This window comes from Candidozyma haemuli (genome assembly GCF_002926055.2).
Source record: "Candidozyma haemuli strain B11899 chromosome Unknown G_2014730914, whole genome shotgun sequence".
Lineage (NCBI taxonomy): Eukaryota > Fungi > Ascomycota > Pichiomycetes > Serinales > Metschnikowiaceae > Candidozyma > Candidozyma haemuli.
The window spans coordinates 452,587-480,127 of record NW_020289905.1 but is presented as its reverse complement, the minus strand read 5'-3'; the positions used below and the strand labels follow the sequence as shown (position 1 = coordinate 480,127).

General features: G+C 46.9%; 13 protein-coding genes across 13 annotated transcripts; 11 read left to right on the top strand and 2 right to left on the bottom strand. All coding sequences in view use genetic code 12, as the record gives it.

The window, feature by feature from the left end:
• Positions 1–1,516: 1,516 nt before the first annotated feature.
• Positions 1,517–3,958, top strand: NSP1 (FG-nucleoporin; the record flags this gene model as incomplete). The annotated part of the gene is made up of 1 exon (XM_025487955.1): positions 1,517–3,958. The coding sequence occupies one exon, from the start codon at positions 1,517–1,519 to the stop codon at positions 3,956–3,958; it is 2,442 nt and encodes an 813-aa protein (XP_025341763.1).
• Positions 3,959–4,194: 236 nt separating this feature from the next.
• Positions 4,195–5,004, top strand: CXQ85_004330 (uncharacterized protein; the record flags this gene model as incomplete). The annotated part of the gene is made up of 1 exon (XM_025487954.1): positions 4,195–5,004. The coding sequence occupies one exon, from the start codon at positions 4,195–4,197 to the stop codon at positions 5,002–5,004; it is 810 nt and encodes a 269-aa protein (XP_025341762.1).
• A 282-nt stretch (positions 5,005–5,286) lies between these two features.
• Positions 5,287–6,084, top strand: CXQ85_004329 (uncharacterized protein; the record flags this gene model as incomplete). Its single annotated transcript, XM_025487953.1, has 1 exon — positions 5,287–6,084. The coding sequence occupies one exon, from the start codon at positions 5,287–5,289 to the stop codon at positions 6,082–6,084; it is 798 nt and encodes a 265-aa protein (XP_025341761.1).
• Positions 6,085–6,466: 382 nt separating this feature from the next.
• Positions 6,467–7,051, top strand: CXQ85_004328 (uncharacterized protein; the record flags this gene model as incomplete). The annotated part of the gene is made up of 1 exon (XM_025487952.1): positions 6,467–7,051. The coding sequence occupies one exon, from the start codon at positions 6,467–6,469 to the stop codon at positions 7,049–7,051; it is 585 nt and encodes a 194-aa protein (XP_025341760.1).
• Positions 7,052–7,936: 885 nt separating this feature from the next.
• On the top strand, positions 7,937–8,956 carry HEM2 (porphobilinogen synthase; the record flags this gene model as incomplete). The annotated part of the gene is made up of 1 exon (XM_025487951.1): positions 7,937–8,956. One exon carries the CDS (start codon positions 7,937–7,939, stop codon positions 8,954–8,956), a length of 1,020 nt encoding a protein of 339 aa, XP_025341759.1.
• A 296-nt stretch (positions 8,957–9,252) lies between these two features.
• Positions 9,253–9,900, bottom strand: VPS20 (ESCRT-III subunit protein; the record flags this gene model as incomplete). The annotated part of the gene is made up of 1 exon (XM_025487950.1): positions 9,253–9,900. One exon carries the CDS (start codon positions 9,898–9,900, stop codon positions 9,253–9,255), a length of 648 nt encoding a protein of 215 aa, XP_025341758.1.
• A 2,330-nt stretch (positions 9,901–12,230) lies between these two features.
• CXQ85_004325 (WD40 repeat domain-containing protein) lies at positions 12,231–13,883 on the top strand (the record flags this gene model as incomplete). Its single annotated transcript, XM_025487949.1, has 1 exon — positions 12,231–13,883. One exon carries the CDS (start codon positions 12,231–12,233, stop codon positions 13,881–13,883), a length of 1,653 nt encoding a protein of 550 aa, XP_025341757.1.
• Positions 13,884–15,186: 1,303 nt separating this feature from the next.
• On the top strand, positions 15,187–16,374 carry HOG1 (mitogen-activated protein kinase; the record flags this gene model as incomplete). Its single annotated transcript, XM_025487948.1, has 1 exon — positions 15,187–16,374. The coding sequence occupies one exon, from the start codon at positions 15,187–15,189 to the stop codon at positions 16,372–16,374; it is 1,188 nt and encodes a 395-aa protein (XP_025341756.1).
• A 524-nt stretch (positions 16,375–16,898) lies between these two features.
• On the top strand, positions 16,899–18,572 carry CXQ85_004323 (uncharacterized protein; the record flags this gene model as incomplete). The annotated part of the gene is made up of 1 exon (XM_025487947.1): positions 16,899–18,572. The coding sequence occupies one exon, from the start codon at positions 16,899–16,901 to the stop codon at positions 18,570–18,572; it is 1,674 nt and encodes a 557-aa protein (XP_025341755.1).
• Positions 18,573–19,000: 428 nt separating this feature from the next.
• CXQ85_004322 (uncharacterized protein) lies at positions 19,001–19,840 on the top strand (the record flags this gene model as incomplete). The annotated part of the gene is made up of 1 exon (XM_025487946.1): positions 19,001–19,840. The coding sequence occupies one exon, from the start codon at positions 19,001–19,003 to the stop codon at positions 19,838–19,840; it is 840 nt and encodes a 279-aa protein (XP_025341754.1).
• Positions 19,841–19,969: 129 nt separating this feature from the next.
• CXQ85_004321 (uncharacterized protein) lies at positions 19,970–20,421 on the top strand (the record flags this gene model as incomplete). Its single annotated transcript, XM_025487945.1, has 2 exons — positions 19,970–20,133; positions 20,178–20,421. 2 exons carry the CDS (start codon positions 19,970–19,972, stop codon positions 20,419–20,421), a joined length of 408 nt encoding a protein of 135 aa, XP_025341753.1.
• A 2,373-nt stretch (positions 20,422–22,794) lies between these two features.
• CXQ85_004320 (uncharacterized protein) lies at positions 22,795–25,122 on the top strand (the record flags this gene model as incomplete). The annotated part of the gene is made up of 2 exons (XM_025487944.1): positions 22,795–23,720; positions 24,123–25,122. 2 exons carry the CDS (start codon positions 22,795–22,797, stop codon positions 25,120–25,122), a joined length of 1,926 nt encoding a protein of 641 aa, XP_025341752.1.
• Positions 25,123–25,319: 197 nt separating this feature from the next.
• On the bottom strand, positions 25,320–26,306 carry YUH2 (Yuh2p; the record flags this gene model as incomplete). The annotated part of the gene is made up of 2 exons (XM_025487943.1): positions 25,320–26,216; positions 26,265–26,306. 2 exons carry the CDS (start codon positions 26,304–26,306, stop codon positions 25,320–25,322), a joined length of 939 nt encoding a protein of 312 aa, XP_025341751.1.
• Positions 26,307–27,541: the final 1,235 nt, after the last annotated feature.

The window sequence follows — 27,541 nt, the reverse complement described above, 5'->3', positions numbered from 1 at the left end:
GCCTTTCTTTAATGAAAATTAGCATTGAAGGTGCCTACTTCCACCACTTGACGGTACTCAGTATACATCTCTTCATGTCATTCAACACCCACACCGAATGCCCTTCCACGCTGAAAAATAAGCACTGGCAGTTTCTTTGGGCCCATTGAATTAAATTGGAGTCATTTAAGCATCATAAGAATGGAAAAAGAAAAAGTGTATCTTACAATCACCTCTTCTTGACTCTTCACCACCACTGGTCTTTCTTCCAACATCAACTGAACCATACAATATAACAAGATGCTGCCAGTATTTTCTAGCCATTGAATCCATTCCTTAATTTTATAAATGGCCTTTTTCAATAGATAGAACAGCTGAAGTACCCAAATTATTACCGAATCGACTGACAGTAAGCCATGCCCAGAGCACCCTTTGGTCTTCCTCTCCACCCAAATCACACACAAGTAGCACCTCTTTTCCAAACCATTGAATTTCTCCATTTCTGGACAATTCACATATAAAACCCCCAAAAAAAAAAGTACCAAATCCACATCTTCAGCCAACCACTCTCAAGCAATCCATATCCCTTCAAACACCACATCATCTGCAATACAAACATCTTTAAAAGGAACCAAAACCAGCCCAATTCCAGTCCAGCCCTCATTTTATTTGTCATTCAATTAAACGTAAGGAAAACCGTGGATTGTGTTGTTCACTGTTACATGAACTGATTAGCTGGGTCTCTAGGTATGGTAGTAATAAGACACCTATGAACGGTGATCAATATGTTTCTGAAATTCTAATTAAAAAATATGCTAGTCATAAGTATAAAAAATACATTGCCACCATCCCTACACTGTAATCTGTACCTTACTCTACCAAGTACTCTGACTTTCACCAACTGCTCTCTGACTGTCACCAACTTGGCCAATCAGACACTGAATTTGGCCAATGTGACACTGATTTTTTTTAATTTGGCCCTAACTTCCTTCGAATCACCTTCCTCCAATAAATACCAATTTTTTCATATCTTCCTCTCTTTTCCACCCTCCTTCAAATCCACACTCTTCAACTGTTTCTTCCATTTTGGCTGCGAAAAGAAGCAAACCATGAAAAACCACGAAAAACAACCCCCCCTGTAAATTCGAAATCCGAAAAATCCAAAGAAAAAACCAACTCAATCGAAATCTCCAATCCCATTTTAGCACCTCCAATTTCCAACTCACCAAAACCTCCTTTTTCTTTCCCCCTCTGTCTCTTCACTTCCTCTTCGTCTTCTCACTATACTCTACCTGGCCTCCAACCCCCAGCTATCTCCACACACAAACATCCTAGACAAAATCCAACACAACCACTAAAATCTACACCCCCGGTTTCCCCCAAAACATCCCCCAATCTCCCCCAAATACCCTCCAAACCCCCCAATCCATCACCTTATCCAAAACCACCAACCTGCATACACCACCCAGGCCAAACATCCACCATCAAACATCTCGTTTTCACCTTTCTCCATCCATTTCCCTTATTCCTTCCCCCAATGTCCTCTAACTTTGGCCTGCAAAACACTAACCAGGCTTCAGGGTCGCCCTTTGGTGCCCCTGCCAATTCTGGAAACGCCAATTCGGGATCGGGTTTCTCGTTTGGTGGATCTTCTGCTTTTGGCTCGCTGAACCAAAACCAACAATCTCTGCAACTGCTGAACCAGCAACAGCCGGCGCTGTCTGTGTTTGGCGGTGCTCAATCTACGAATAACACGCTGGGCCAGCCTTCGGCGTTTGGCCTGGGCTCGGCTTCGGGCTCGACTGGTGGCCTTTTTGGCTCAAATAACAACACTGGTTCAGGTTCGGGATCAGGCGGTCTTTTTGGCCAGCAGGCTGCTTCGGGAGGCCTGGCGTTTGGTTCAAAACCGGCTGAACCTGCTAAATCAGGCTTTTCAGGCTTTGGCCAGGCGAATTCTGGAAGTACGGGAGGTAACGCTTTTGGGTCCTCTGCGGGTGGATTCGGCTCTTCTGGAGGCAGTGGCGGTATGTTTGGCCAGCAAGGTGGCTCTTCAACGGCTGCTCCTTCGTCTGGTGGTCTTTTCGGCTCGAAACCTGAAGAAAAGAAGGAAACTACTCCATCTACACCTGCTTTTGGTGCTTCTTCTACCGCTTCACCTGCTTTTGGTGCTTCTTCTAATACTTCTGGTGCTCCTTCAGGCGGCCTCTTTGGAGGTGCTGCTCAAAAACCTTCTTCTGGTGCTTTTGGCCAGTCTAACACAACTTCAGGTTCCTCTGGTGGTCTTTTCGGACAAAGCACTCAAAACAGCACAGAAAAGAGCTCGACGCCTACTTTCGGTTCCTCTGCAAGCACAGCCAACACTCTGGCCCCAGCATTCTCTTTCGGTGGATCTACAGAGAAGAAGGATGAACTGAATACTGAAAATAAACCAGCTGGTGGTCTTTTTGGCGCTAAGCCAGCAGCTGCCGCTCCAAGCGGTGGCCTTTTCGGTCAACAAGAAAAGAAAGACTCGCCAGCCCCTGCTTTCAATTTCGGTGGCAGTTCTGCTGCTTCAAAACCTGAAGCTTCTGAAAATAAAGAAGCTGCTAAGCCAGCCTTCAATTTTGGCGGTCTGGGTGGATCTAAACCTGAAGAAAAGAAAGAAGGTGGTCTCTTTGGTGCCAAACCAGCTGAAAATAAAGAAAGTGGTCTCTTTGGTGCCAAACCAGCTGAAAAGAAAGAAGGTGGTCTTTTTGGATCCAAGCCCGAGGAGAAGAAGGAAGGCGGCCTTTTCGGCTCCAAACCTGACGAAAAGAAGGAATTTTCTGCTCCAGCTTTCTCTTTTGGTGGAAGTAAACCCGAGGAAAAGAAGGATTCCTCAGCACCAGCATTCTCTTTCGGAGGTAGCAGCAAACCAGGAGAAAAGAAGGACGATAAACCAAGTCTTTTTGGAGCTAAGCCAGATGGCAAAACCGATGCTAAACCAAGTCTTTTCGGATCCAAGCCAGAAGAGAAGAAGGACGATAAACCAAGCTTTTCATTTGGCGGTGCTGCTGCTGGTGGAGCCAAGCCAACCTTGAGTTTCGGTGCTAAGCCCGAAGAAAAGAAGGATGAAAAGAAGGACGACAAGCCAAATGGTGGTTTCTCTTTCGGTAAGCCAGGTGAGTCCAAGCCAGCAGCTTCTGGAGGTCTTTTCGGAGCCAAGCCAGAGGAAAAGAAGGCCGATGGTGCATCTACAACTGCTCCAGCAGCTCCAGGTTCTGCCCCAAGCCAGCCACAAACCCAGACTGTCACTTCTGAAGGTCCAACTTTGAAACCAACCAAGATAGAGCCAATCCCCGTTTCCCTAGACAACAAGACCATGGACGACTTGATCACCAAGTGGTCTAAGAAGTTGACACAGACATCATCCATCTTTGAAACTTACACTGACAAGGTTAATGAATGGGACGTGGAACTTGCCAAGAGCGCTGACGAGATTGCCAAATTGCATAAAGACTCCACCGAGGTCGAAACCTTACAACAAAAGATTGACCAGCAATTGTTCTTTGTGGAGAGCCAGCAAGATGAACTCGACAAGGTTTTGGACAACTACGAGCAGCAAGCAGACCTTCTTCTCAGAAACATCGATTTCAACAGCAACGAAGCCAACAGCGCCGCCCTCACCACCACTGGAGGCTCCAACGCCAACCTTCCCGCATCTTCCACCAACGCTACTGATCAATTGAGAGAACAGGCTTACCAGAACGCCGAGTTGCTCGACGAGAGATTGGACAGTTTGGGCGGCAACTTGGAAACCTTAATTGGCGACATCAACTCTGTCAGCGACGTTTTCAACAAGTCTCTCGTCAAGAACATCGGTTCCAGAGGTGGCCAGGGCGAAGAGGCCTCCATCGAGCTGATTGTCAAGTTGTTGAACATCCACCTTGAAAACTTAAAGTACATTGAAAGCACCAAAGACACGCTTGAGCTGAAGTTGGCGCTGGTCAAGAGAAGATAAAGAGTCCAGAATTCTCCGATTTTTCCTCCCACCAGGATCATCTGAATTATCTCCATTTTCAGTTATTCATCTCGAAGACCTGTGTGGAGGCAGAAACCAACATTGGGCAAACTTTCCAACCGCGGCACATGATTATATACCCCTCGATTGGAAAGTGAAAATCAAAATATCAACCAAACACCAACCAGTGCTTTTTAATTGTCAGCTTCCAACAAACAACTCAAGAATTCTATAAAATGTCTGCTCCACTTATGATGCTCATCAACCTCATTAGGGACCCTGAGATCTCCAATAAGGTGATCTTGCAGTTTGCTTTTAGACAAATCAAGGCCATTGGATACGCCAAAGTGCTCTCTTTGTTGCTTGGAGCGTTGATGGTGGGAGTGTCTTCTGTGATTAAGATCCCGCAGATTCGAAAGATCTTGGGCCCCAAGACGATGGCGGCGAGATCCAAGTTGGCCAAGGGTCTTAGTGAAGAATCGGTCACTTTGGAGACGGCTGCTCAATGGATCCATGTCACGTACAACAAGCAGCAGAGAAACAGTTTTGTCAATTACGGCGAGCTGTTCTTGTTGGGTCTTCAGAACATTGCTATTCTCTTGCTTCTCAAGTACTACAAGTTGAGAAGAGAGCTCGCTGCCGCCACCACCTTGAGCGAGAAGGACCAGATCAGAGAATGCTTCAAGGCTTTGCTTAAGCCTGCTGCCACCATTGTGGCTGTGTTGGTGTTTTTGACCAAGATCTGTCCACCTCAGGTTATTGCTACTTTGCAGATTTTGAACATTCCAATTGGCATTTTGGCCAAGATTCCTCAAATCAGAAGAAACCAGGCATTGAAGAGCACCGCTCACTTGTCTGAGGTGACGATTTTCGCCAATGTGATTGGTTCGCTCATCCGTGTGTTCACCACGGCCTCGAACTTCAAGAAGTCCCGCACCAGAGACTCTGTCTTGCTTGCTGGCTACCTGACCTCTTTTGCTTTGAATGCTGTTCTTGCCGGCCAGATTGTTCACTACGGAAAGAAGGAGGAGAAGAAGCTCGAGTAAGCGGGTTTCACATATTTCACGAAGATATCGCTGGCGTTGACGCCAGGCATCGATAAGTATGCACTTTAATATTCATGCCGAACAAGAACAGATGTAGACGGGCAGCCAGTTGATGTCAGCCAATGCACCGCTCCCAGACAAGACATCCTCTTCCCTTTTAGTCACTGGCTTTACTTTGCTGCTTTCTACATGCTCCTGCCTAGCCACTTGCATGGATTTGCAGCCAAAAAGAAGTGTATATACTTCACAATCCCCCATTGATCATTGCCCTCCAAGCAAACCATGAAAACCGTCGTCTTTTTGGTCCTGCAAGAGTCAGCCCATGGCTACAGATACCCATTCCAAGGTGGTTTTCTCCAACGTGAGTTCAACCTGCCCCACTACATCATTGGTCGAAAAGAGGTTCAAAAGAAGCTCCAGCAACACGAGGATGGAATCTTTGTCATCAAAGAAAACAACCGTTTGAAGGCCCACAGACAGTTTATTCATGAAGCCACCAAGGACATCGATTGTACTGTTATTGCGTATATCCAGCAAGACGGTGAAGCTGAAAGCCTGACAGCGGCGAAGGCGATGAAGCTGGGTGATGAAGAGAAGGTTGCCTCCGTGGAAGAGTTTCAAAAGAAGATTGAGTTTCGTCTGGTGGACGAAGTGGGCTCAGAAGATGGGTTTGAGGATTTGGGAGAAGCAGAGTCTGAAGTGCTGGAAGAAGAAAAGCAGGAGTCTGAGGCAACCAAAGCTGAAGCTGGTGCTTTGAAAGAACAGAAGGAAAAGCTGCATTTCGAGCCCTTTGACTTGAACAATGTCGAGGATAGGCATTTTAAGCTGGCCAGGATATACGAACAGCCAAGAGTTCCTTCCCGCCTATTGAAGAAGTTTCCTGACGAGTTCGAAATGGACCATAATGAAATTGTGTATTATTGCCTGAACTTAGCAATCATGGAGCCTCCTCCTTTTGGTCCCGCTGCTGATTTAGATGTTTCGGAAGCTTTGAAAGCTGCTCAGCAAATCATATTCTTTGTGGCACTATTTAGGAAATTTGCCGAACCCGAAAGCGAGAGATGCTTTTTTCAAAGTTAGAAACTTCACTTGACAATGCTTTTGAAAATATGCCCGAAGATAGGTTGATATCGAAAGGTGCATTTTGGCTTTCTAACTTGTTTCTGGTTATCTCATGGGCATCGCAAGTTCAAAGAAGGCGTTTTGACCGAATGATAAATGAGAAGGAAGTAAACGACCTTGATTTTACTCCCTTTATAGTGGCAGATGTTTCTACCTACGCAGAAAAGCTTTATTACCTTTGGATGAAAAGAATGCGGTCCAAGTTAGAAGAAGAAGCTTACCAGACCGTTCTTCGTCACCAAGAACAACAAGATTTTGGGTTTCCCAGCATCTACCGGTCTTCAGAGAAGGCGTGGAGCTCGAGTGACTTGTTACGGTTTTTGATACCTTATACTGGTCAATGAGAAGCTACTTTATTGATTTGGAGACTGTGAAGACTGTTGTTTGGGAGTTGTTACTGCTGGTGGATAAAGTCTGGTTCAATTATTTGATGAGAAATGGTGATAAATTTGACCGACTTGATATCTTAGAGGACAATGTGAATCTTTTTGACAAATGGACCAACTCTCATGGCTTTATAGGAACAGCATTTCCTTTCGTCACTGGCGTTGTCTTGGTCCGCGGTGCAAAGGGTATATGCTTATACGAAGCCAATTTCCTTTACCTTTATAAGGATTCGATTCTTCTGCCGTTGCAGGTCAAACGTTTGGGAAGTATGGGAATGTTTAGATCCAAGGGTTATCAAACCTTTATCAAACTCGAGGAACTAGATGATACTGAGCAGAATGAAGAAAGTTACGTTTTAGACAGTTCCCACCAGCAAGGCAAAAATCCTTTTACGGACCAGAGTTTGGCGATGTACTCGATGACGAAGGTTGACGTTCCCGAATGTGTGAGCCGGTCGATGCTTCAGCAGATCACCCAGCTTGTGGCTGGAGTTGCAGCAGATCAAGAGAAGGAGATAAATGTGTGTGAAAGACTTTGAAGAAGATGTATGAAAATGAGAAGAAGAAAAACCGTAGTATGAAGAGCATATCACTGATTTTCACTTTTAAACAAATAGGCGTTGCCAGGACTTGATTGACAGATCAACTCGTTTTCTTGCTGTACCTGGCTTTTTTAAACCTTACTTAGCTCTGACCAGATGGCCAATAGAAGGTCATTTGAACAAGTTTGAATTTCACAAGCTCCCCAGAAATGACCAAAAGGTGAAGGGCTGCCTTAGTAGAGTAGTTCATACTTCAGCTAAAGACCCAGAAGTGCCCCAAGAGACTCAAAAGGCCCAAAAGGGCCCAAAATACACCCAAAACCTGCCATTTTCCGTAAACAATGAACATCAAACTCTCCAATCTCCCAACCCCAAAATCACACCCAAAACACACTTATCACATTCCCATACTCGATTAGCGCAATTGACGTTTTTCGCAGCCATTTCCAGTAACCCCAACCGGTCCACCAAAAACCAAAAATCACCAAAACCATAAAACCTCTCAAAAACCTCTTTCCTCTAAATCCCCCTCTGACCAATCACAGCCTTCTATTCCAAATAAAAAGAAAGCCCCAGTGTGTGGTTTTGCAATGCCAAATCCTATCCCAGTGGTAGGCCCCAAATTAGTCAGCTGGTACCTTTCGCAGCCATTCCGCCAGCACCAACCGTCCGCCAAACCACCACACAATGAAGAAAATTAACCAAAAAAAGTACCACCAAAACCGCCTCGTCTTCTTTACTTCAATTTCCAATTTTCATAAAAATCCTACCAAATCCCATCAAAATCCACCAGTCTTCCCCTCCTTGGCCTTATCTATATAAAGCTTCCCCAGTTCGCACTCATCTCCAACTTTCCATCTTTCCACCTACTACTACTTAACCATGCACCAGGCAGAGTACCTTCCTCCTTCAGGTACTGACATTTCGTCGGTGCTTCAAGGCGGCTACAACCACCCGTTGGCACGTGAGTGGCAGAGTGAACGCCAGCTTACGAAACTGATGTTCATCTTTCCTCTTTTTGTAAGTGATGTGGAGGATGAAGAGATTGAGATTCCTAGTTTGCCGAGGATCAAGCGCCATGGTATTAACAAGTTGCTTGCGTACGTGAAGCCGTTGGTGGAAAAGGGGCTTAAGGCGGTGATTTTGTTTGGCGTGATTTTGAAAGATGGAGTGAAGGATGAGGTGGGCACGGCAGCTGATGATCCAGAGGGACCGGTCATTCAGGCGATTAAGTTGTTGAAGGCGAACTTTCCGGGCTTGTATATCATGTGTGACGTGTGTCTTTGTGAGTATACGGACCACGGGCACTGTGGGATATTGAACGACGATGGTTCGTTGAAAAGAGAGCCTTCGGTGTTGAGAATCGGTGCTGTGGCTGTGAACTACGCCAAAGCAGGCGCCAACTGCGTGGCTCCGTCAGATATGATGGACGGCAGAATCAAGGAAATCAAGTTGGGGCTTATCCAGGCGAAACTCGAGAATAAGGTGCTTGTGATGTCGTACCTGGCCAAGTTCTCTGGCTCGCTTTATGGTCCGTTTAGGGATATTGCCGGAAGTGCTCCTTCTCATGGCGATAGAAAGTCGTACCAGTTGCCTTCTGGCGGCTCTGGTTTGGCCAGAAGAGCGTTGGTTCGTGATATCGATGAAGGTGCAGATGCGTTTATCGTCAAACCATCCACCTTCTACCTTGATATCGTCAACGAGGCGCTGAAAATTTGCAAGGACTACCCTCTTTGCGTTTATCAGGTCAGTGGAGAGTATGCCATGTTGCACGCTGCTGCCGATAAGGGTATTGCTGATTTGAAGGCTATTGCGTTCGAGTCTCACCAGGGTTTCTTGCGTGCTGGTGCCCGTTTGTTTATCAGTTACTTTACTCCAGAGTTTTTGGAATGGTTGAGTTAAACGGGGATTAAGAAGAGGAGCGAGTTCTCCATCACAGATAAGGGCCACACTAACATGGCCATGGACATAGGTTAGAAAAAACGGAAAGAAGAGGTGAAAGAGGTGTAGGTGACCAGAAGCCAGACTTAAAGCGTCTACTAATGGAATATCCATTCCCAAATCTAGTGTTTCGTGAATTAATATATAGGCGCTTGGCCAACAGTCTATGATGTAATGAAAAGGCCAGAGGCTTGCCTCTGGCGGTGAATGCATCAGGTGGGAAGACTCAGTATCTTCAATAGCAGGACGACGAGAGCTCACGCTGGAACAGCGGTTCTTTGCTCCTCCTCCTCTTGTTCTTCCTGGGGAACCTCCTCCGGCTCCTCTCTCTCCGGAACCTTCGTAGGCGCATCGGGAAGCAGAATATCCTCCTTGGGCTCCTCCTGGGGCTTCTCGGCTTCCTTGGGCGCTAGCTCCCGCTCCAAAGCAGCCATTTCCTCGTCCACCTCGTTCTCCTCAGAATGGCTCAACGAGCCCATTCCAAGCATATCGGAAACCTCGTCCACCTTAAGCCTCTCGTCCTCCAAGTCGTCAATCACCTTATCGATCTTCTCCACGCTCATTTCACTGTTGAGCTTCTTGAGCACCTCGTTACCCTGAGACAAGCCATACACCACATCCTTCTCGATCAACTTGAACTCGATCGTGCCAATAAGATTCTCCAAGTTCCCTAGCTGCTCGTACGTCTTGTTGATGGTCAGCTCCTGCTGTTTCCGCAGGCGTAGGTAAAACTTGGCCTTATCTTTCTTTCCCTCCACTAGGGCCTGTTTGGCCAACCCCTGCTGTTTTTCAATAATCACCGCCAATTTCCGCTGGTACTGTTTGAGGTTGTCTCTCTGTCGCTTGAGCTGAAAAATGGCCCTATCCTGGGCCGTGATCTTGGGCTGTGACGGTCCCTGGCCCATAGAAGAAGAGTTGTAGATGGAAGGCTCGTTTGATAGCTAACGGTGAGAAGTGTGGAGGAGCGCACGTGAGAGATAAGAAGGAAGAGATGGAAGGAAGAGGGAAGGTGGAAGGTGGAGTGGTTGAAGAGTGGATTTTCTTTTGGGAGAGTTGGGAGGTTGGGAAAGGGAGAGTTGGAGGGTTGGAGGGTTGTGTGGAAAGTGGGAAGTGGTTGGAGGAAGTGAGGAAGTGAGGACCTGGAGAGGGAAAGGGAAGAGAAGGGAGAATGAAGGCCAAAAAAAGTATATAAATGAAGGTGATTGGTGGTTTAAAGGGTTTGTAGAGTTTAGTAGTGGGAAGGTTTTGGGCTGCTTTTGGAGTTTAGTGGTGGTGATTTAGTGGTGGTTGGTTGGTTGGTTGGTTGAGTTTGTGAGGCTGCTCGTTTTGCAACCATTGTGGTGGGAGGACTTGAAGGTGGAGGGAAGGAAAGAAAAGGGGTACTGGATGAAAAAAATAGAAGAGGAAGTTCTATTTAAGTGAAAAAGGCATGGATTTGTTGGTTTTTGGAGAGAAAGGTGGGGGTTGGTGGAGGGTGGTGGACAGTCAATGGTTCAGTCAATGGCTGCCATAAGCGGTTCCTCAAGAGAGTGAAAAACAGTGAATAATTGGTTTTTACTCTTTTTTTTTTTTCGTTTTTCGTTTCTTGAATTTATATGGAACTGTAAAGATGAGAACGAAATCCATGGAACTATACATATGACTGGTGTGTTCATTGGAGGGTGCTCTGAGAGTCAGGTCTATATGGAAACAACACAGACCAGCCTATGTCTTCTAACCATTTTTATGAAAATTCTAAGCTGTTTTACACCAATCCTATTTTAACAAACTCCAGTATTGATTTTAAAGTTGTTCAATGTCAATTGGTCAATTGGTCAATTGGTCAATTGGTGACTTGAGAGTTCCATCTATGGGAAGTACCCTAGCTGGGAGTATTCCAACTGGACAAATTATTGACAAGCATCTTCAGTCAAATTACGATTCGTTGATTTTAAATTAGTTAAATCAGGTAAAAATATAGTCTATAGACGAACCAAACCTTGTTATACTATCCATTGGCAGACCTCTCTATCCATTAGGGCACACTGAATGCTACTTAAGCCCAACCGCCTAAGGCTTCGCCAAAAACAACTTCATCCAAACAAAAAGCCATCTCACTTTAAACCCCTCCCTAAGCCTCCAGTTTACTTCTTTCCTGTTACACTAAAACGCTCCGTACTCTCCAACCACTCCAAGCCACAAATACCATCCACAAGCGTCACACGACTATATGTTAGGCGTTAATGTGTGACCTTAAAAAGCATAAGCCTTCATAGTTAAAGGCACATAGTATACTTTATATTTCTCATTGCAATTCCATGGTTACTGGAACTGAAACTTATCTCATTCGTTCTGTAAATGGCATACCTAAGAAGATATAACCCCTATGGTACAGAAAAGCTAGTCTCTTAAAAGTTACCGCCAAAAACGAACCTCAAAAGGCATTTGGTGTAATTACCTCCCATTGTCAGTACGTAAACACCTATCCTAATTATACTCTTCTACACTACTACCACTTCTACTACTACTTCTACTACTACACTACTACCACTTCTACTACTAGTACTACTACTACACCAGCCAACCATCAACCACTGACCATTCCCACAACTCCACCCCTCCTTTCCTTCCACAACCCATTAAAACCAACAAAAAACACTTCTTAAAATTATAGCCTCATTTCTTTCCTCCCATATTTCCACCTCTTCCAATACTGTCCTTCCTCTACTTCTCAATTCACCTCACCCAACTCACCACATCTTCCATCCCCCACATTCTCCCACCTCCCCTGAACCCCTGAATCTCCCCATTCTCCCCATTCCCATTCCCATTCCCATTCTCAATTGCCTCATTCCTCTTTTTATTCCCCAGTTGCTCTCTGGTGACTCCATTCCCCTCAGCCTTCCATGGCTGCGAAAACACCGAGCAAGCATAACCAGAGGAAGAGAAGAAGGCTACCACCAACAGAACACAAAAAAGTACAAAAAAGAACAAAAAATACATAAATCCAGTAAACCAGGATTATTCTGTTAAATGACATTGTCGTCATATTGCACTCCTCCAGAGCATCCCTCGTTCCTCGGGATGCCCTGGTGAAGTGCAATATGACTTCCCAATCCGGCTACAACATCAACACTGCTTTGTACCATTTTTCGCAGCCATTTCCCACCCATTTCTTCGCTGCCCCTCTGTTTCTTCTTTGGGAAACTTAATAGCGCCGTCTTCACGTCAATTCTTCTTCTCCACCACTTTCTTCATGGACCTCAAAACGCCCTTCCACGACTCAACGGCGTCCTCCTTCACCATGGATAACCTTCGTCCGCTGGCGCTGCGTAAACGGTCGCTAGAGGTGGTGCTGCCGAAGAGGAAAACCGTTATTTTGGATAAGGAGCCGCCGGTGATGCGAGCTAGAGCGAAACTGCTGATTGCTGAGCTCAGACTGGCGCCAAAGAGACCGCCGTTGCCGGTGATGAAGTTGCAGCCGGCACTTTCATCTTCGGTATCTTCAATTGGTGATTCTAGGAACCCTATGCTTCTGCCGCCGAAACCAGCAAAACTTCGTCGTTCCACGTCGCTTTTAACGCCAGCTGAGGCCTCTCAAACAGATCGGTTCATTCCTAGCCACCGCAACCTGACGCTGAATAAACTCACGCCTCAGAACGAACAACCACATCCCAATGCCCTGCCGCAAACCCATATCAAGGCGCAAACGTCGAAAATATACCAGCATCATGTGGCCGAAGCGTGTGGACTTGATGTGAATTCTCGTATTTTGTGCTACAGACCAGCACCGCCAGAAAGAAGCAAACCGCTCAGTGTGTTTAGCAGCGTCAACCAAAAGAGTGCTACTAAACTGGGCAGCTTGCTTAGACCTTCCGTGGCTTCTGCCAGAGCCAAAAAGATCCCTACAGCGCCTGAACGGGTGCTTGACGCTCCAAATATCGTAGACGACTTCTACTTGAACTTGGTAGCATGGGCTCTGAGCAACTTGATTGCTATTGGCTTGGAAGACACAGTATACGTGTGGAACGCTTCCACAGGCCTGGTGGGGCTTCTTTGCGAGCTCGGCAATTCCATGCTTGTCACTTCTTTGCGCTGGTCTGAAGATGGCTCTTATATATCTGTGGGTAAGGAAGACGGCACTATAGAGATCTGGGATATCGAAACCAACCTGAGGCTAAGAACGCTTCTGCACGGAACAGGCTCCAGAGTGGCTGCCCACTGCTGGCTGTCTCATTTGTTGGCGCTGGGGTCCAGAGAAGGCACTATCTACCATAGTGACGTGAGAGTGAACGACCACTTGGTTTCCAAGTTGGAAAACACCCATGTGGCTGAAATATGTGGTTTGGAGTATAGAGCTGATTCCCAGCAGTTCTGTCTGGGCGCCAACGATAACTTGGTTGCTGTTTGGGACGCCAGGCTGACCCTGGAGCCTATTTTCAAGAAAACCAACCACAGAGCTGCCGTAAAGGCCATGGCGTGGTGTCCGTTTCAAAACTCGCTTCTAGCCACCGGCGGCGGCACATCAGACAAAACCATCCATTTCTGGAACACATCCACAGGCGCCAGAGTCAACCTGATTGAAACCGAGTCCCAGATATCTTCACTCAACTGGGGCTACGAAAGCAAAACAGGCTATGAAGTGGTGGCCACACACGGTTACCCTCTGAATAGCATTTCCCTTTTCAACTACCCTACCCTCCAGAAAACTGGAGAGATTACGCTGGCACACGATTCTAGAGTGCTCAGTGGGTGCATGAGTCCAGACGGGACCACATTGGCAACAGTGGCAGGCGACGAGAACTTGAAGTTCTGGCCGTTGTTTGATCTTCACAAGCAGAAGGCACTGGAGGAGCCTGCCGAGTTGGGCCACGAAAAACACATGAAGCGGTTGATGGAGCTTCGCTAGCATTTGCATTTAAAGAATAGACGATTTACGGTAGCAGGGTGTAGAGAGAGGGGTGTGAGTTGTAGAAGAAGTGATTTGAAGGGAAAGGGTCGTTAGATGATGGATTTGGGAGATGTGGCTGATATTCAGGGTCTTGGTATGTTCTTTGGCTGGGAAGTCTGGAGAGCGTCAGTAACAGCACTATAGCATTCAGTTAGTATTCTGAATTGCCAGTTCAATTGAGATAGCCTATTTTGACGTTATCTGGGTATTCAGATTTGTCTTTAAAAGTGCCCTTTGATGTCACTTCTTGTGATGTTCCACTCTGAGACATTCCATTCGAAGCCCTCCATTTCTTCCAACCCAGCCACCAACACCAACTCCAAAAAGCTTCACCACAACCCTCAACCACCCCTCGGAGGTTAAGAACCCGAGAGAGTCATCGTGGGGCGGGTTTGTTACGAGCCCCAGTCAGATCCGGCCCGTGGCTTGGAAGACCAGAAGCAGGTAGATAAGGACAAAGAGGCCCAGTTTTGTCCATCAAAACCAATAAAAAGTCACGGAAATCCATTTAGGCTGCTTTTAAGGCCACTGTAATAACCTCCTCTTCTAAGACATCATAGTTCCAGCCGTGTCTTACCTTCTGGGTGCATCACGAGCGATGCACCTCTTCAAACAGTAAACCACCAGCAACTCACCTTTCCAGCCCAGCCAGAGCCAAAATAACCAAACCAGCTCTTCCAATCCACCATCATCAACCACCCCCACCACTTCCCACAACCAACTTCTCGCCACCAACGCCTTCCACCCACATACTTCTATTCATAGATCTCAAACCAGGAAGGAGTAACCAGCCTAACTAACCCCACCAACCTAAACCTCCCAAACCAAAAACTATAAATACCAGTGAAATCCACGTCTTTCTCTACTCCCCATTCTCTCTTCCCTTTCCTTCACTTCCCTCCACTTCTTCCTCCTCCACTTGGTTACTGTGTCTCAGCAACACTGCCGCTGCAACGCAGGCTAAACCAGGGCCCGCCTGAACAACCACCAGTCCATCACCCATCATCCACCCCTTCCCAGCCCCCAAAGCTGCCTTTTCAAAAAAACTTCCCTCTCAAAAACAAGCGGATTTCCTTCCCTTTATATACCCCGAGACACCCCCTTCCCCCCCCTTTCTTTGTCCTCTTCTCTTCACCTTCTTCCTTCCTCCACAGCCTTTACGGCTGGTGCGCGAAAATCCCAAATATTCCAACCATCAACACTTTTCTTCTTTTCCATTACATCCCCTTACTTTTCCCTACATCTTACGTCCCCCCTCCCCATGAGCGCCTCTGGAGAATTCACCCGTACGCAGATCTTCGGCACTGTGTTCGAAATCACGTCCCGTTACACCGACCTTAATCCGGTTGGTATGGGTGCTTTTGGCCTTGTTTGCCTGGCGGTCGACAAGCTTACTGGGCAGAACGTGGCGGTGAAGAAGATCATGAAACCGTTTTCCACTTCGGTGCTTGCCAAGAGAACCTACCGTGAGTTGAAGTTGCTTAAGCACTTGCGCCACGAGAACTTGATCACCCTTGAGGATATCTTCTTGTCGCCTTTGGAGGACATTTACTTTGTCACCGAGCTCCAGGGCACGGATCTCCACCGTTTGTTGACGTCTCGTCCGTTGGAGAAACAGTTTATTCAGTACTTCACCTACCAGATCTTGCGTGGTCTCAAGTACGTGCACCTGGCTGGCGTCATCCACAGAGACTTGAAGCCGTCCAATATTCTTATCAACGAGAACTGTGACCTAAAAATCTGTGACTTTGGTTTGGCTAGAGTTCAGGACCCGCAAATGACGGGTTACGTGTCTACGCGGTACTACCGTGCCCCAGAAATCATGTTGACGTGGCAAAAGTACGATACTGAGGTGGATATCTGGTCTGTGGGCTGTATTTTGGCCGAGATGATCGAGGGCAAGCCGCTTTTCCCGGGAAGAGACCACGTCCACCAGTTTTCCATCATCACGGAGCTCTTGGGCCTGCCTCCACCTGATGTCATTGAGACCATTTGCTCGGAAAACACCTTGCGTTTCGTCCAGTCTTTGCCTCGCAGAGAACCTATTCCATTTAGTGAACGTTTTGGCCAGTGCACTCACGTGGAGCCCGAGGCGATCGATTTGCTTTCCAAGATGCTTATTTTCGACCCCAAGAAGCGTATTTCCGCTGCTGATGCCTTGACCCACCAGTACATGGAGCCATACCACGACCCTACCGATGAGCCAGCCTGTGAAACCAAGTTCGACTGGAGTTTCAACGATGCTGACTTGCCTGTGGACACTTGGCGCGTGATGATGTACTCTGAGATCTTGGACTTCCACCAGATGAGCGGAGCTGGCCAGGATCCATCTTTGCTGGGCGATGTGGCCCAGGCACAGGCCAATTTGATGCAGGGCGAACCGGCCTTGGTGAAGGAGGGCCAGCTTGCTCTGGACGACCAGAAACAGGAGCAGCCACAGCAGACGTAAAGGTACCCCTAAAGGAACAAGATGAACAGAGCAGCGTTCACAGAACCAGAGGGTCTGAAAAGGTTAAACTGAAGCCCTTTGGTTTTGGCTCTCGAGCTTGATGTTGTTAATTGCAGACAACCGTTGAGGCTGATGCCCCATCTGTGTCTTTCGAACAAAGCTTACGTGTCTTCCGAACGCTAACCTCCCGCTGGCTCTGACAAACACTTTCCCATCCAACATCCATCACTGAAGCATTTTAATCCAACTAGTGGCAAGGGACCCTGCGTTTGTTCGTCTATCTCGTTGTCCCTGTTCTTCATGCTTCCGGGCTCTGTCACCAAACCAACAAAGACTAAGTCAACTTCTAGTCCTTTACCACCCGTTACATTCCACTAGAGTCACTAAACATTCAAATAAATACCATTTTTCTGTACATCCTTACCCTCTCTATCCATTTCCCCAGAATGGTCTGCACATACTCCCTCGAGATATCAACACCTTGATTTATCACTACTCCATAAAACCCACCCAAACTCCCCAAAATGCCCTCAATTTCGCCCCTAGGGTCTCGTCTATCTAAAGATGCTCTCAATGGGTACCACGTGGCTGTCACATATAAAGACTTGCCTCAAGAACCCGATTTCTTCGAATGCCACATTGAGTTTTCCAGTACCCAAGAAGAACCAACTGCCAATGGAACTGCATCCAATGGAACCAAGGAAGACGAAAAACGTGACTCTGGCTGGCTCCTGGGCTTCTTCTCCCTGGAAAAGACACATTTGGTGGATTCTCCTAAAGAAACACTGCTTCTACTAGGCTATATCCAGCTTATTGGATACATTCGGTTGAATGGACTTATAGGCAGCGATGGGTCTGCAAACGCTGCTAATAACCCGTACTGGAAGAATCCAGAGTACTTGGAGCTTTACGGAAACGACGATTTGGAGCTTCAGATCGAGACAATCAAGAAAACACCGTTTCTTAAGGCCAATGCTGGCGAAGAGGCTGCTAAGAATCGAACTGGCGGTGTGAGTGACCTCAATTTGCATAGTTACGATGCCAGGGCTCAGTATTTGGTTCATGATCTTGTTTACCCGTTTAATACGTTGACGGGAGTTCCAGAAAATGCTGAAAACCATGCTGACGATTTGGCAAAGGAAGTTGGCCATAGCATTGTGCCTTTTTATGTGACAGCACAGCTGCTTTTGTTTTCAAGCAGCAAGGTCAAGCATGGCGAGCTGGAAAAGTATATTCTCAAAGTGCAAAAACCGCCAAATAACCTTCCTCCTTCTTACAACACCAAGCTGACTGGAGCAGCAGGCGACGCAGGACTCGTTTCCATTGGGTACTCACTTGTTGTAGGAGCGTCCGAGGAGTCGAACGGCCAATTGAGTCCCAGAAACATCTACTTCCCGTTCGAGTTTCGTCTGGGCAAAAAAGGCTGGGATAGAGAATGGCTCCAGCATGACTACTTACAAGAACCGTTTGTTGATAAGGCGTGGAAGGCCGAATTGCGGGACGAGAACGTGCTTTCACAGCCTCAGCCAAAGGGCTCCAAGGAGAAATTGCTTCGTGATATCGATACACTTATAGAAAGCGATGTACAAGTTGTGGCAGCAAACGAACGACGCAAAAGCTCTGTTTCGAAGTCGTTGACCGAATACAAAGGTCTTATATCGCAGTTGCCAGCTAAACTAAGGGTCAGCTACCAAATTAGAGTCAACAGCATTGGTCTTTGTACACTTACCATGTCCAAACCGTTTTACCATGTGGGCGACGAAGTGCACTTCTTTCTTGACATTGACCGCCAGAACGACGACGGCGCACGGATAGTAGGCTTCCACGCCCACGTTGAAGCCCACGAGATCTTTAATCTTGAAGAAAAGAAACAATTCGTCAACACCTACAAAGTCACGCCTACAGTGAAACAAAACTTATTCGCTACAGCTCTCGCCGCCAACTGGGACGACACTGCCGATAACCTCCACGTTTCAAGCATCATCAACCTCCCCCGCCACATTTCCCAGCAATTCCAATCATCAAAATTCATGGACCTTCGGTACTTCTTCGTGTGCAAGTTTCTCCTCAACGAATTCGCCAAACCTGAGTCCAGCGACGATTCCATGAAACTGTATGCCGACTATATCCAAACTTACAAGGTCGACAATGAAGGAACGGAATTTAAATTTGCCATTCCATTGGTTGTTTTGCCATAACTTTTAGCCTTATCCACATTATCACGGTCATAGATTGGCTGCGAAAAAGAGGCTGTAAGAGAGAAACCAAAAAAGACCAAAGAACAAAAAGCGACCTGCATTTGCCACCACTTTCCAGCCAATCAGATCCCTCCATTTCCTTCGTTGCTGCCCCCCTCTGTCATCACATTCCTCCCACCTTCGATCTGCTGCCGAATTGGGCTTTTCCCCAACACTTGCCCATGCTTAGAGAAGGAAATTTCAGCCCCCAGCTGCCCCAATACACCCGTACACCACAGTACATTTACCCAATGCACTGATTTTCCTTCTGCCGCCGTCACGCCGCACTTCCATAAGGGCCCTCCCCTCCCCCACATATAAAAGGACGGCTGATTCCAGGTGAAACGCCACATTCCATTTTTTGGATATTTGATTTTCTTTTTAGTATCATGTCTTCAGTCACTGTTTCTCACGTGTCCAAGTCGGTGGCAGCACCCAAATTGAAGGAGTTTTTCGCCTTTTGTGGCGTTATCAGGCTGGTGGATGAGCTAGGCGCTGATGAAAATGGGTACAACAAGTATAGGGTGAATTTTGAGCTGGAGAAGGCGCTTTCGACGGCGTTGCTTTTGAACGATGCAGAATTGGATTCTGTGCCCATTGTGGTGAAGGAGGAGAGTCTTCCTTCGTATGACGATTTGCCTGATAAGCAGGAGGGTGCTGGCGACCATAAGATCCAGTCTCTGTCGCTGGAGAAGGCTGATGCGGCTACAATTACTGGCGATAGCGACTACGACGATATTCTGCAGGAGGAGAAGCCCAAGCTGGCGATTTTGGCGCAGCTTTTGGCCCTGGGGTACCTGTTGTCGGACGATTTGATCAACAGGGCTGTGAAATTTGACAATGAAAAGGGCTACACTACCAAGTTCAAGTCTTTCTTGACTGATTTGGACCAGAAGTACGTGGGAAGCCAGGAGCCTGGCTCGCATGCCAACAGAGGTCTCAACAAGGCCCAGGAGCAGTTCAACACTCTCCACCTGTCGTTCCAGGGTCTGTCGTACCAGCAGAAGTTGCAATACTACTTTGACAAGGCTTCGTCCCACCCCTTTGGCGCTAAAGTGCACGAGTTCTATAAGCAGATCTCGAAGGAGGTTCAGGATGTGCACCGTGAGGCCAAGCGTTTGTACGAGTTGAAGAAGGCCGATAAGAACAATACCGGTTCTGGTGCTCTTGACGATACCACGGCCGACGCCGGCGCCCCCGCCGAGCCTCCAGTGTCTGAAAAGGCCTAAGGCTGATTGACGTTCCATAGATTAAGTGCGTTGTGCGCGAGCACCTTACCATGGGGACACAAGCACATTTTGCACCCACTTTTATCTTTAAAAACACTTTCTAATAGCTCAATTCCTCCCTCCGTTACGATGCATTACTTGAAGCTGTTTCTCAAAGGCGCTCTGCGTATCTACTCTCTAGAGTATTGGGACGAAGACACTCTCTTAATGGACTTGTCTACTGATTCTCCACAAGTGAGCCAGCTTCTTGCTTTGCAAAGACACTTCCATGGATGCTTTGAGCTACACAAGCCGTATGACTGACCAATTCTTTATCCAAAGCTTCTACTAACTATAGTACTCTTGCCGTTGTGGCATGGCAAAGAGGTATTGGCAAGATCGAGATGGACGTGTTGCAAGAAGCTATCAGCCATCTCATTTACCATTACAGATGGGCCAGTACGATTGAAAGTGAGGTTCTGAGGATGGAGCCGATGCTACAGACATGTCTTCATGATGCCATTCTGTTTTTAGAGGTTTACTTGGAGGAGGTCTGGCAGCACGGCGGGAAACCGACTCAATGGATTGAACAAATATGCTAGGTTAATGGAAATAAGGTTTGCGATTGATGTAGGGTAGATGGGGAGTTGGGACGGCGTTGGTGGAAGTGGAAAGTGTCAGTTGGTGGATTTGGCTGTTTGTGTTGGGGAAGGTCAGGAAGGGCTATGCATGGAATGAAGGGCTGGAATGGAGATTAGATGAAAGAGGAGATTTTGAGCTTTCTGGTGGTGAAGTTTGACTGTCGTTGCTTGGCTGCTTTGAGTGGATGTGGGGCATTGTCGTTGGTGAGTATTGAGAAAAGTGAAGTTGAAGAATGGGCTGTCCAAGTTGACAAATCTGGTTCCAATGGACTTCAATATACTAAGTGGCTCTCAATTAATGTCTATGCTGCTCCTCAAAACTCAATGGCTTCTGGAAGACATAATACTATGGGTATTCCGTTTAGTATCATATTTCCCAGTTCTGCTCCTCCAATGCCATTTCCAAGGATACAACCAAACACAGCCTTCCAGTTGAAGGTTGCCATTGCTCAGCTTTGTCCTCCACCTTTTCCAGCTACTTTTCCTCGACTTTCCTTTGCTGTTTACTCCAAATCTGCAAGTTAAAGCATCTCCCTGTGATTCCTGCCATTTCCCTTCCTACAGAAAGAAGCAGCGCCTCTGGTGATCCCTGGGGCTGACCAAAAGGTCTTAAATCATCAGCGACATTGTTTGATCGAAGTTGATCAGCCATTGGAAGCGTTTCTGTTGCTGATGGTGGAAAACAGTCAGGTTTCCATGAGAAGCCTACCACTGTGGATATCATGAACCGCCAAAGATCAACGAAAAGCAGCCAAAAGAAACAAATCTGAAGAGATCAAGAAACAGAAAAAAAAAAAAAAGGAAGAAAAGGAACCGACCAATCCAAGGTTTATCCGTTTGACAGTGGCCAACCTTAAACAAGGTTTTGACGTATGCCACTGGAAAGCGAAGTCTCTTTTTAAAGAAATAACCTTGAATTGAACAGAACGGAAACTTTCAACCCGCCAAGTCCGAGAAGAAGGCACTTTCCATCTCTTTGTTCGTTCCAGTGTCCATTGTCTGGTTCGAAAATCACCATATCTTCTCGGTTTGCCTTTTCGGTTGCTTACATCCGAAGAATTTGCAGCCAAAATGAAGCACTACGTCATTGAGATGATTCCAGGGCTTTTGAAATCCAAGAAAACCAAAGTTTGTCCAAAAACGAAGAAAACAGAGAATCTCTACTTTTGCCATTTTTCACATCCTGAGACACCAAAAACGACCGTATCCAATAAACCACCGCTTCCCCTCAATGCCCAAATTTTAAACCTTCAACCCTTACAGTAATCTTCCTCCTCTAACCACTTCCTCTTTTTTCCACAATTTCCCACGTAATGGCTGCAAATAAGCGGCTCGGGCATGTTTGTCCTCGGATAAACCCATTTTGCCGAGCGGTGGACCGACACTTTTTTCCAGAAAAGACCCGTACACCAGCTTACCCCAGGCCATTCAACCCTCCGCCAAAACCCCAATTTTGGTGTAATTGAAGCCATTGGAGGGTATGAGTAGGGTGAATAAGACTTTCCGAGTTTAGTGGTGGTCTCGAAATTTTCATATCTACGCTGGTTCCCGAGATATCGCGATCCCCAGTTTCCCCATACTTAACGAGCCACACTCACCAAATCCACGCTCCAACACCACCACCGTCTCTAAAAGACCTTTCCAGGCCCCTAACCGACTCCCAAAATCTACCTGCCATAACCTAAATTTCCTTAACTATGACACTTCAAACGTTTCAATTTCCACCCTCCTGCACATACCACCACCACTTATCAGCACCAAAAACCGACCCATTGATCGTGTGCCAACTCACGTCTAAAAACGCCGAGCCGTTTGTTGTTCCTCCATATCATCCAATAAAAACACCTCCTCCATCGGACGCGAACATGAACGTTCAATAAAGAAGAAAGCTGGGTTTTTTATTGCGTACTGCACACAAGCCCATTTCCCTGTGGTTGTCTTATATGCCCCGGAAAATGACTCGATTGCGACTCAAAAAACAGCCGCCCGGTCCCGCGGATGTCGCCTGTACCCCGGAAAACACAAGCCAGTGAATGAACAGGCAGAAAGCTATGGCTGATAGGGAGGTAAAATAATCGTAAAAAAAGAGAAAAAGTGGAAATCGGCCGCCTTTTATACCCCGAGCGGGGTCTAGCCCCTGGCGGAAGTGTTCTTCCGGGAGGGACGTGTTTCCACCCTGGAGCACCCTCCCGGTGCGGGACCTCGGGGAAAAGGAACAAATCTGACTATGAAAAATACAGAGCGGTTTTTGTGGGGTATATAAGGAACAGAGGTCCCACTGGAAAACGGGTTTTCCATCTTTTTTCACCTTTTGCTTTATATCCATCTCCAGTAATGTCTACTCAAAAGAAAGGAGGTTCCGTCACCGATCTCGTTGCCGGCGGTGTCGCTGGTTTGTTTGAAGCGTTATGTTGTCATCCATTGGACACCGTCAAGGTGAGAATGCAGTTGTACAGAAAGTCTGGCCAGAAGCCACCTGGGTTCCTTAGAACTGGTATCAACATTGTCCAGAAGGAAACGTTCATGTCGCTTTATAAAGGTCTTGGAGCTGTGGTGCTTGGTATTGTGCCTAAGATGGGTATTCGTTTCCAGTCGTACGAGTTCTACAGATCTCTCTTGAAGGACAACGAGGGTAAGATTTCCACCGGTAACACTTTCCTTGCTGGTGTGGGTGCCGGTACCACCGAAGCTGTGCTTGTGGTGAACCCTATGGAGGTTGTCAAGATCAGATTGCAAGCTCAGCACCACTCTATGGCTGACCCATTGGACGTGCCAAAGTACAGAAACGCTCTCCACGCTGCTTACGTTATTGTCAGAGAAGAAGGTTTCTCGACTTTGTACAGAGGTGTTTCCTTGACTGCTGCCAGACAGGCATCCAACCAGGGTGTTAACTTTACCGTGTACTCGAAATTGAAGGAGTACCTCCAGGGCTACCAGAACTTGGAGGTTCTTCCATCATGGGAAACCTCTTTGATTGGTTTGTTCTCCGGTGCCTTGGGTCCTCTTTCCAACGCTCCTTTGGACACCATCAAGACCAGATTGCAGAAATCCACCTACGCCTCCAACGAATCTGGCTGGGTCAGAATCGCCAAGATCGGTAAGCAGTTGATCAAGGAAGAAGGTGTGGGTGCCTTGTACAAGGGTATCACTCCAAGAATCATGAGAGTTGCTCCAGGTCAGGCTGTCACTTTCACTGTCTACGAGTTCATGAAGGGCGTTTTGTCTGGCAATGCTTTGCCTGGCAGCAACAAGAAGCTTGAGTAGAGCCACTGATCTACTAACTGACCTTATTCCCCCCACCACTCCCTCCTTAACCCGCTGCTTTTGATTAAAGTATGGTATTTATTCACAGAGCACGTGGCCGCCGATCTGGCTGGCCCCAGAACGTGCCGTCTGCATTACGTAAAAAGTTGATAAACGATAGACTTTAGAGTAGTTATAAGAATGGCTGCAAACTGTAGTACTAGTATTTATGTCTGTACTGCACACAAGTACACACCACCCTCCAACTAACACTTGCCTCTGGAAACTCCATCGCCAACTACCTTCTTTTGCTCCTCCACCCAATTGCCAACCTATTCAATGCTTAAAATGCTACCTTTATGGAGTCGTGCGTTGCCCAAAGTTAGGCATTGCCCTCTAAAACCCAACATCCTCCAAAGACCCATTTCTACAACTTCCTCGGCTCTTGTTCGGTACCAAGGGAAGACCAGACAAGCTCGTGAAATCAGTCCAGATGAGGTCAGGAAGTACAATGAGGCCCAAAAAGCACGTAAGGAGAGACAAGGCTTTGAAAATGGCCAGAACCAGTTTTACTACCATGAAAATCCATCGCTGAACCAGGAAGGCTTCATGAACGACCCTACTCAATTCAGAGCTGTTTTCGATATTCCTCCTAACGAAAACGGCATCATTACAGAGCACGACGGAATTTATGATATCTTGAAAGAGCCAACTTTGGTCATTGAGCGGCAGGTCGAGTTCATGAACATTGTTATTGGCTTTGAACAGGCTAACCGGTACAAGATCATGAACTCCAACGGTGAACAAATTGCGTATATGGAGGAGAAGGATTTTGGAATCATGAAGGCGTTGGGAAGACAGTTTTTCCGTTTGCACCGTCCATTTGAGCTTGATGTGTTTAACAATTATGGCGATAAGATCCTTACGATTAAGAGACCTTTTTCATTTATCAATTCGCATATCAAGGCTCTTTTGCCTGGCTACGACGAGAACGGCAACCTTATGCACGAGATTATCGGTGAATCCGTTCAGAAATGGCACTTGTGGCGTAGAAGATACAACTTGTTTAAGCTTGAGGATGACGTCTCAGATGAATATGAACAGTACGGTGCAATTGACTCTGGATTTCTTGCTTTTGATTTCCCAGTGTACAACAAGGATGGCGACGTGGTTGGTTCTGTGGATAGAAACTGGGTCGGTTTGGGAAGAGAGCTTTTCACTGATACCGGTGTCTACATTGTCCGTATGGATCCAGCATCGTTTGCAGGCATGGGCCTGATGTACCCTAGCGTGGCGGGCCCATTGACGCTTGACCAGCGTGCTGTTTTGTTGGGTAACGCTGTCAGTATTGATTTTGACTATTTCTCCAGACATTCCCGTGGCGGCGGTGGTTTCCTCCTGTTCAGCGACTGGGAGTAGACTGAATACATAGCATTTGCATTGATATATACGATAGATCGCTGTAGGCTTGGGTTGTAAAAGCCAGGGCATGGAGTATGGAACCTGACTTTCCAGAACACTGTTCTGTTTATACCAGAGACAACAACCAACATGCAAATGCTAAACCTTTCGTTCAACCTTCAGATGACTCCTGAGAATCAAAAACTTCCCTCAACTTACTGGAGGAACCGCTGGCTTTGACGTGCAAGCGATTTCAGTCTCGCCAGGTTTAGAAGCTGTTCCCACTCTTCATCGCTCATTCCCTTCAGGATATTCTTCAAAAGCGCCACCGTAAGCTTTGGGAAGTCATGACGACGGAACTTGTTCTCCTGTTTCCACGTTTCTCTCTTCACGAGTTCCTGCTGGACACTCATATCATCACCCAAGAGCTTATACTGCTCCAACTTGTTATTTGTGATTGCAATCAACGAGAAACGGATCTCGCCCTGGTACTTATCGATTCTTCTTTGCAACACCCGGGGAAGAACATCATAAAAATGGTCTGGCGCATCCAAAGTCTCGTGTTTGATAGGGTACTGCTTCAACCCGTCCAACTCATAGATGGTATTGTTGATATTGAGGTAAGTAATGAAATGGAAAAGCCCGTCGTCCTTATCGTCCATATCTGGCGGCGGCAACTGGTCACTATCAATGAACTTAGGAGCAGAAAACGAATTATGAACTGACCTTAACGTCTCGGAGTTGGATAACGTTTCCCCGGCCATTTCTGGATCGAAACCTTCAATAAACGACCTCAAGTTATGAAGCTCCTCCCCAATCTCAATATCGTCAAGCTTGTTAAGCAACGAGTTAAGCACAGCCTGCGTAGCACAAGCATTCTGGATGGTCTGATTGGCAAAAAAGATGCCCTTTTCAGCATAATCGGGATCGTATTCACCGTCAATTGGCTGTTTCTTCGCCGCATACTCCCGGTCAAGCTTACTATACTTGAACAAAAACACCACAGCGTACACTGGCGCCACGGCAAGAAGCGATTCCTTATCTATGGAGTAGAGCTCGTCAAACTGGACGTTCTGGACGCCCAAACGCTCGACCAATTCGGTGAAAACGCCCTGGAAGGGTTAGTATATGGTTGAGGAGTGTCACGTGGACGCAAAAACACGTACCGCATCGGAATCAATGGTATTCCAGCCCCACGACATTGGAAGAGTAAGTAGGCTGTTGCGAAGTGTTGATAGTTGTGCGTAGTAGGCAGAAGAGGGCCAGTGTATTTCAGGGAAATGTGGTCCAAAAGTGCTGAAAGTTGGAATTTATACTGAGCTGAGTCCCCTGATTCCAAATATATAAAAATATTCCTTAAATTCATTGGGAATCCCCAAATAACTGTGCCTTTGGTTATTCCACACCCGTGCACCAGTCAACCTCCACCCACCGCCTACTCGCTTTATCTAACCACGTACCTTTCCTCCAAACCCCAAATCCACCTCCAATCCACCAATGGACCTTAAGAGAACCGTCGACAACCTTGTCGTTTTCGCTGAGCTCGATGAGCTCTTTAAGTTCGGCTCCCTGGAGATTTTCCCTTCTGCTCTCCAGCAACAACAGACCTTCATCACCTTCGCCCTTGTGCTCCTAGGTACGTAACTACTGATGGTAAAAGAAATGGAAGAATCGAAGAGAATGATAAGAGGAAGACAGAAAAATGAAGAATGGCTGGGGCCAGGTAAATGTCAAATATTCTCGGGTTTTCTTTAATATACCTGTCTTTGAACATGTCCAAGTGTCCAGTATTGATCAGTGAACACTGTACCGATTGACCTTGGCTTCCTGAAATATCCATTCTACTGAATTTATATCATCCCGGGAACCCCCCCTTCTGCCATTCTTCGACGCGTTCTACGTCACTTCCTCTCCCTTCCATGTCGTACCCTTATCCACCAACTCCATACTAACAAACCAGCATTCATTTCGCTCGCGTTGGCTTTCCTCAACAGAAGCTCGCCTGTTAAGTACTTTACCAGTGCTGCCGTGGCCTCTGCCTCTATCGGCTTGGGCTCTGTCTTTGTTGCCAACTTCTTTGGTGTGTATATCTGATTGCATAATAAACGCTCTGTGAGTCTGCTTAGCTGTTAAGCTGTACGCTGTGAAGCTGCAAGCTGAACAGCGTTTACTTCTTTATATTTCTACTACGAAGACCTCTGGCTCGGTTGGCTTGTCTCGTTGTACCTTATTTGCTTCTGTTGATGTCTCACGGTCCAAAACCTCTTCTACTGGACTCTCCATTAGCCATTCCACCAACTCCCTTTTCTTAATCTTTTGGCCACGCTAGTCCGTTCATTAGCTCAGCTACTATTTCAGGTAAGTCCAGAATATTCGGCGAAAAGGCGGTACAGATCACTATGGTTTCCTGTTTCGGTCCACAAATGCTCTACATGGC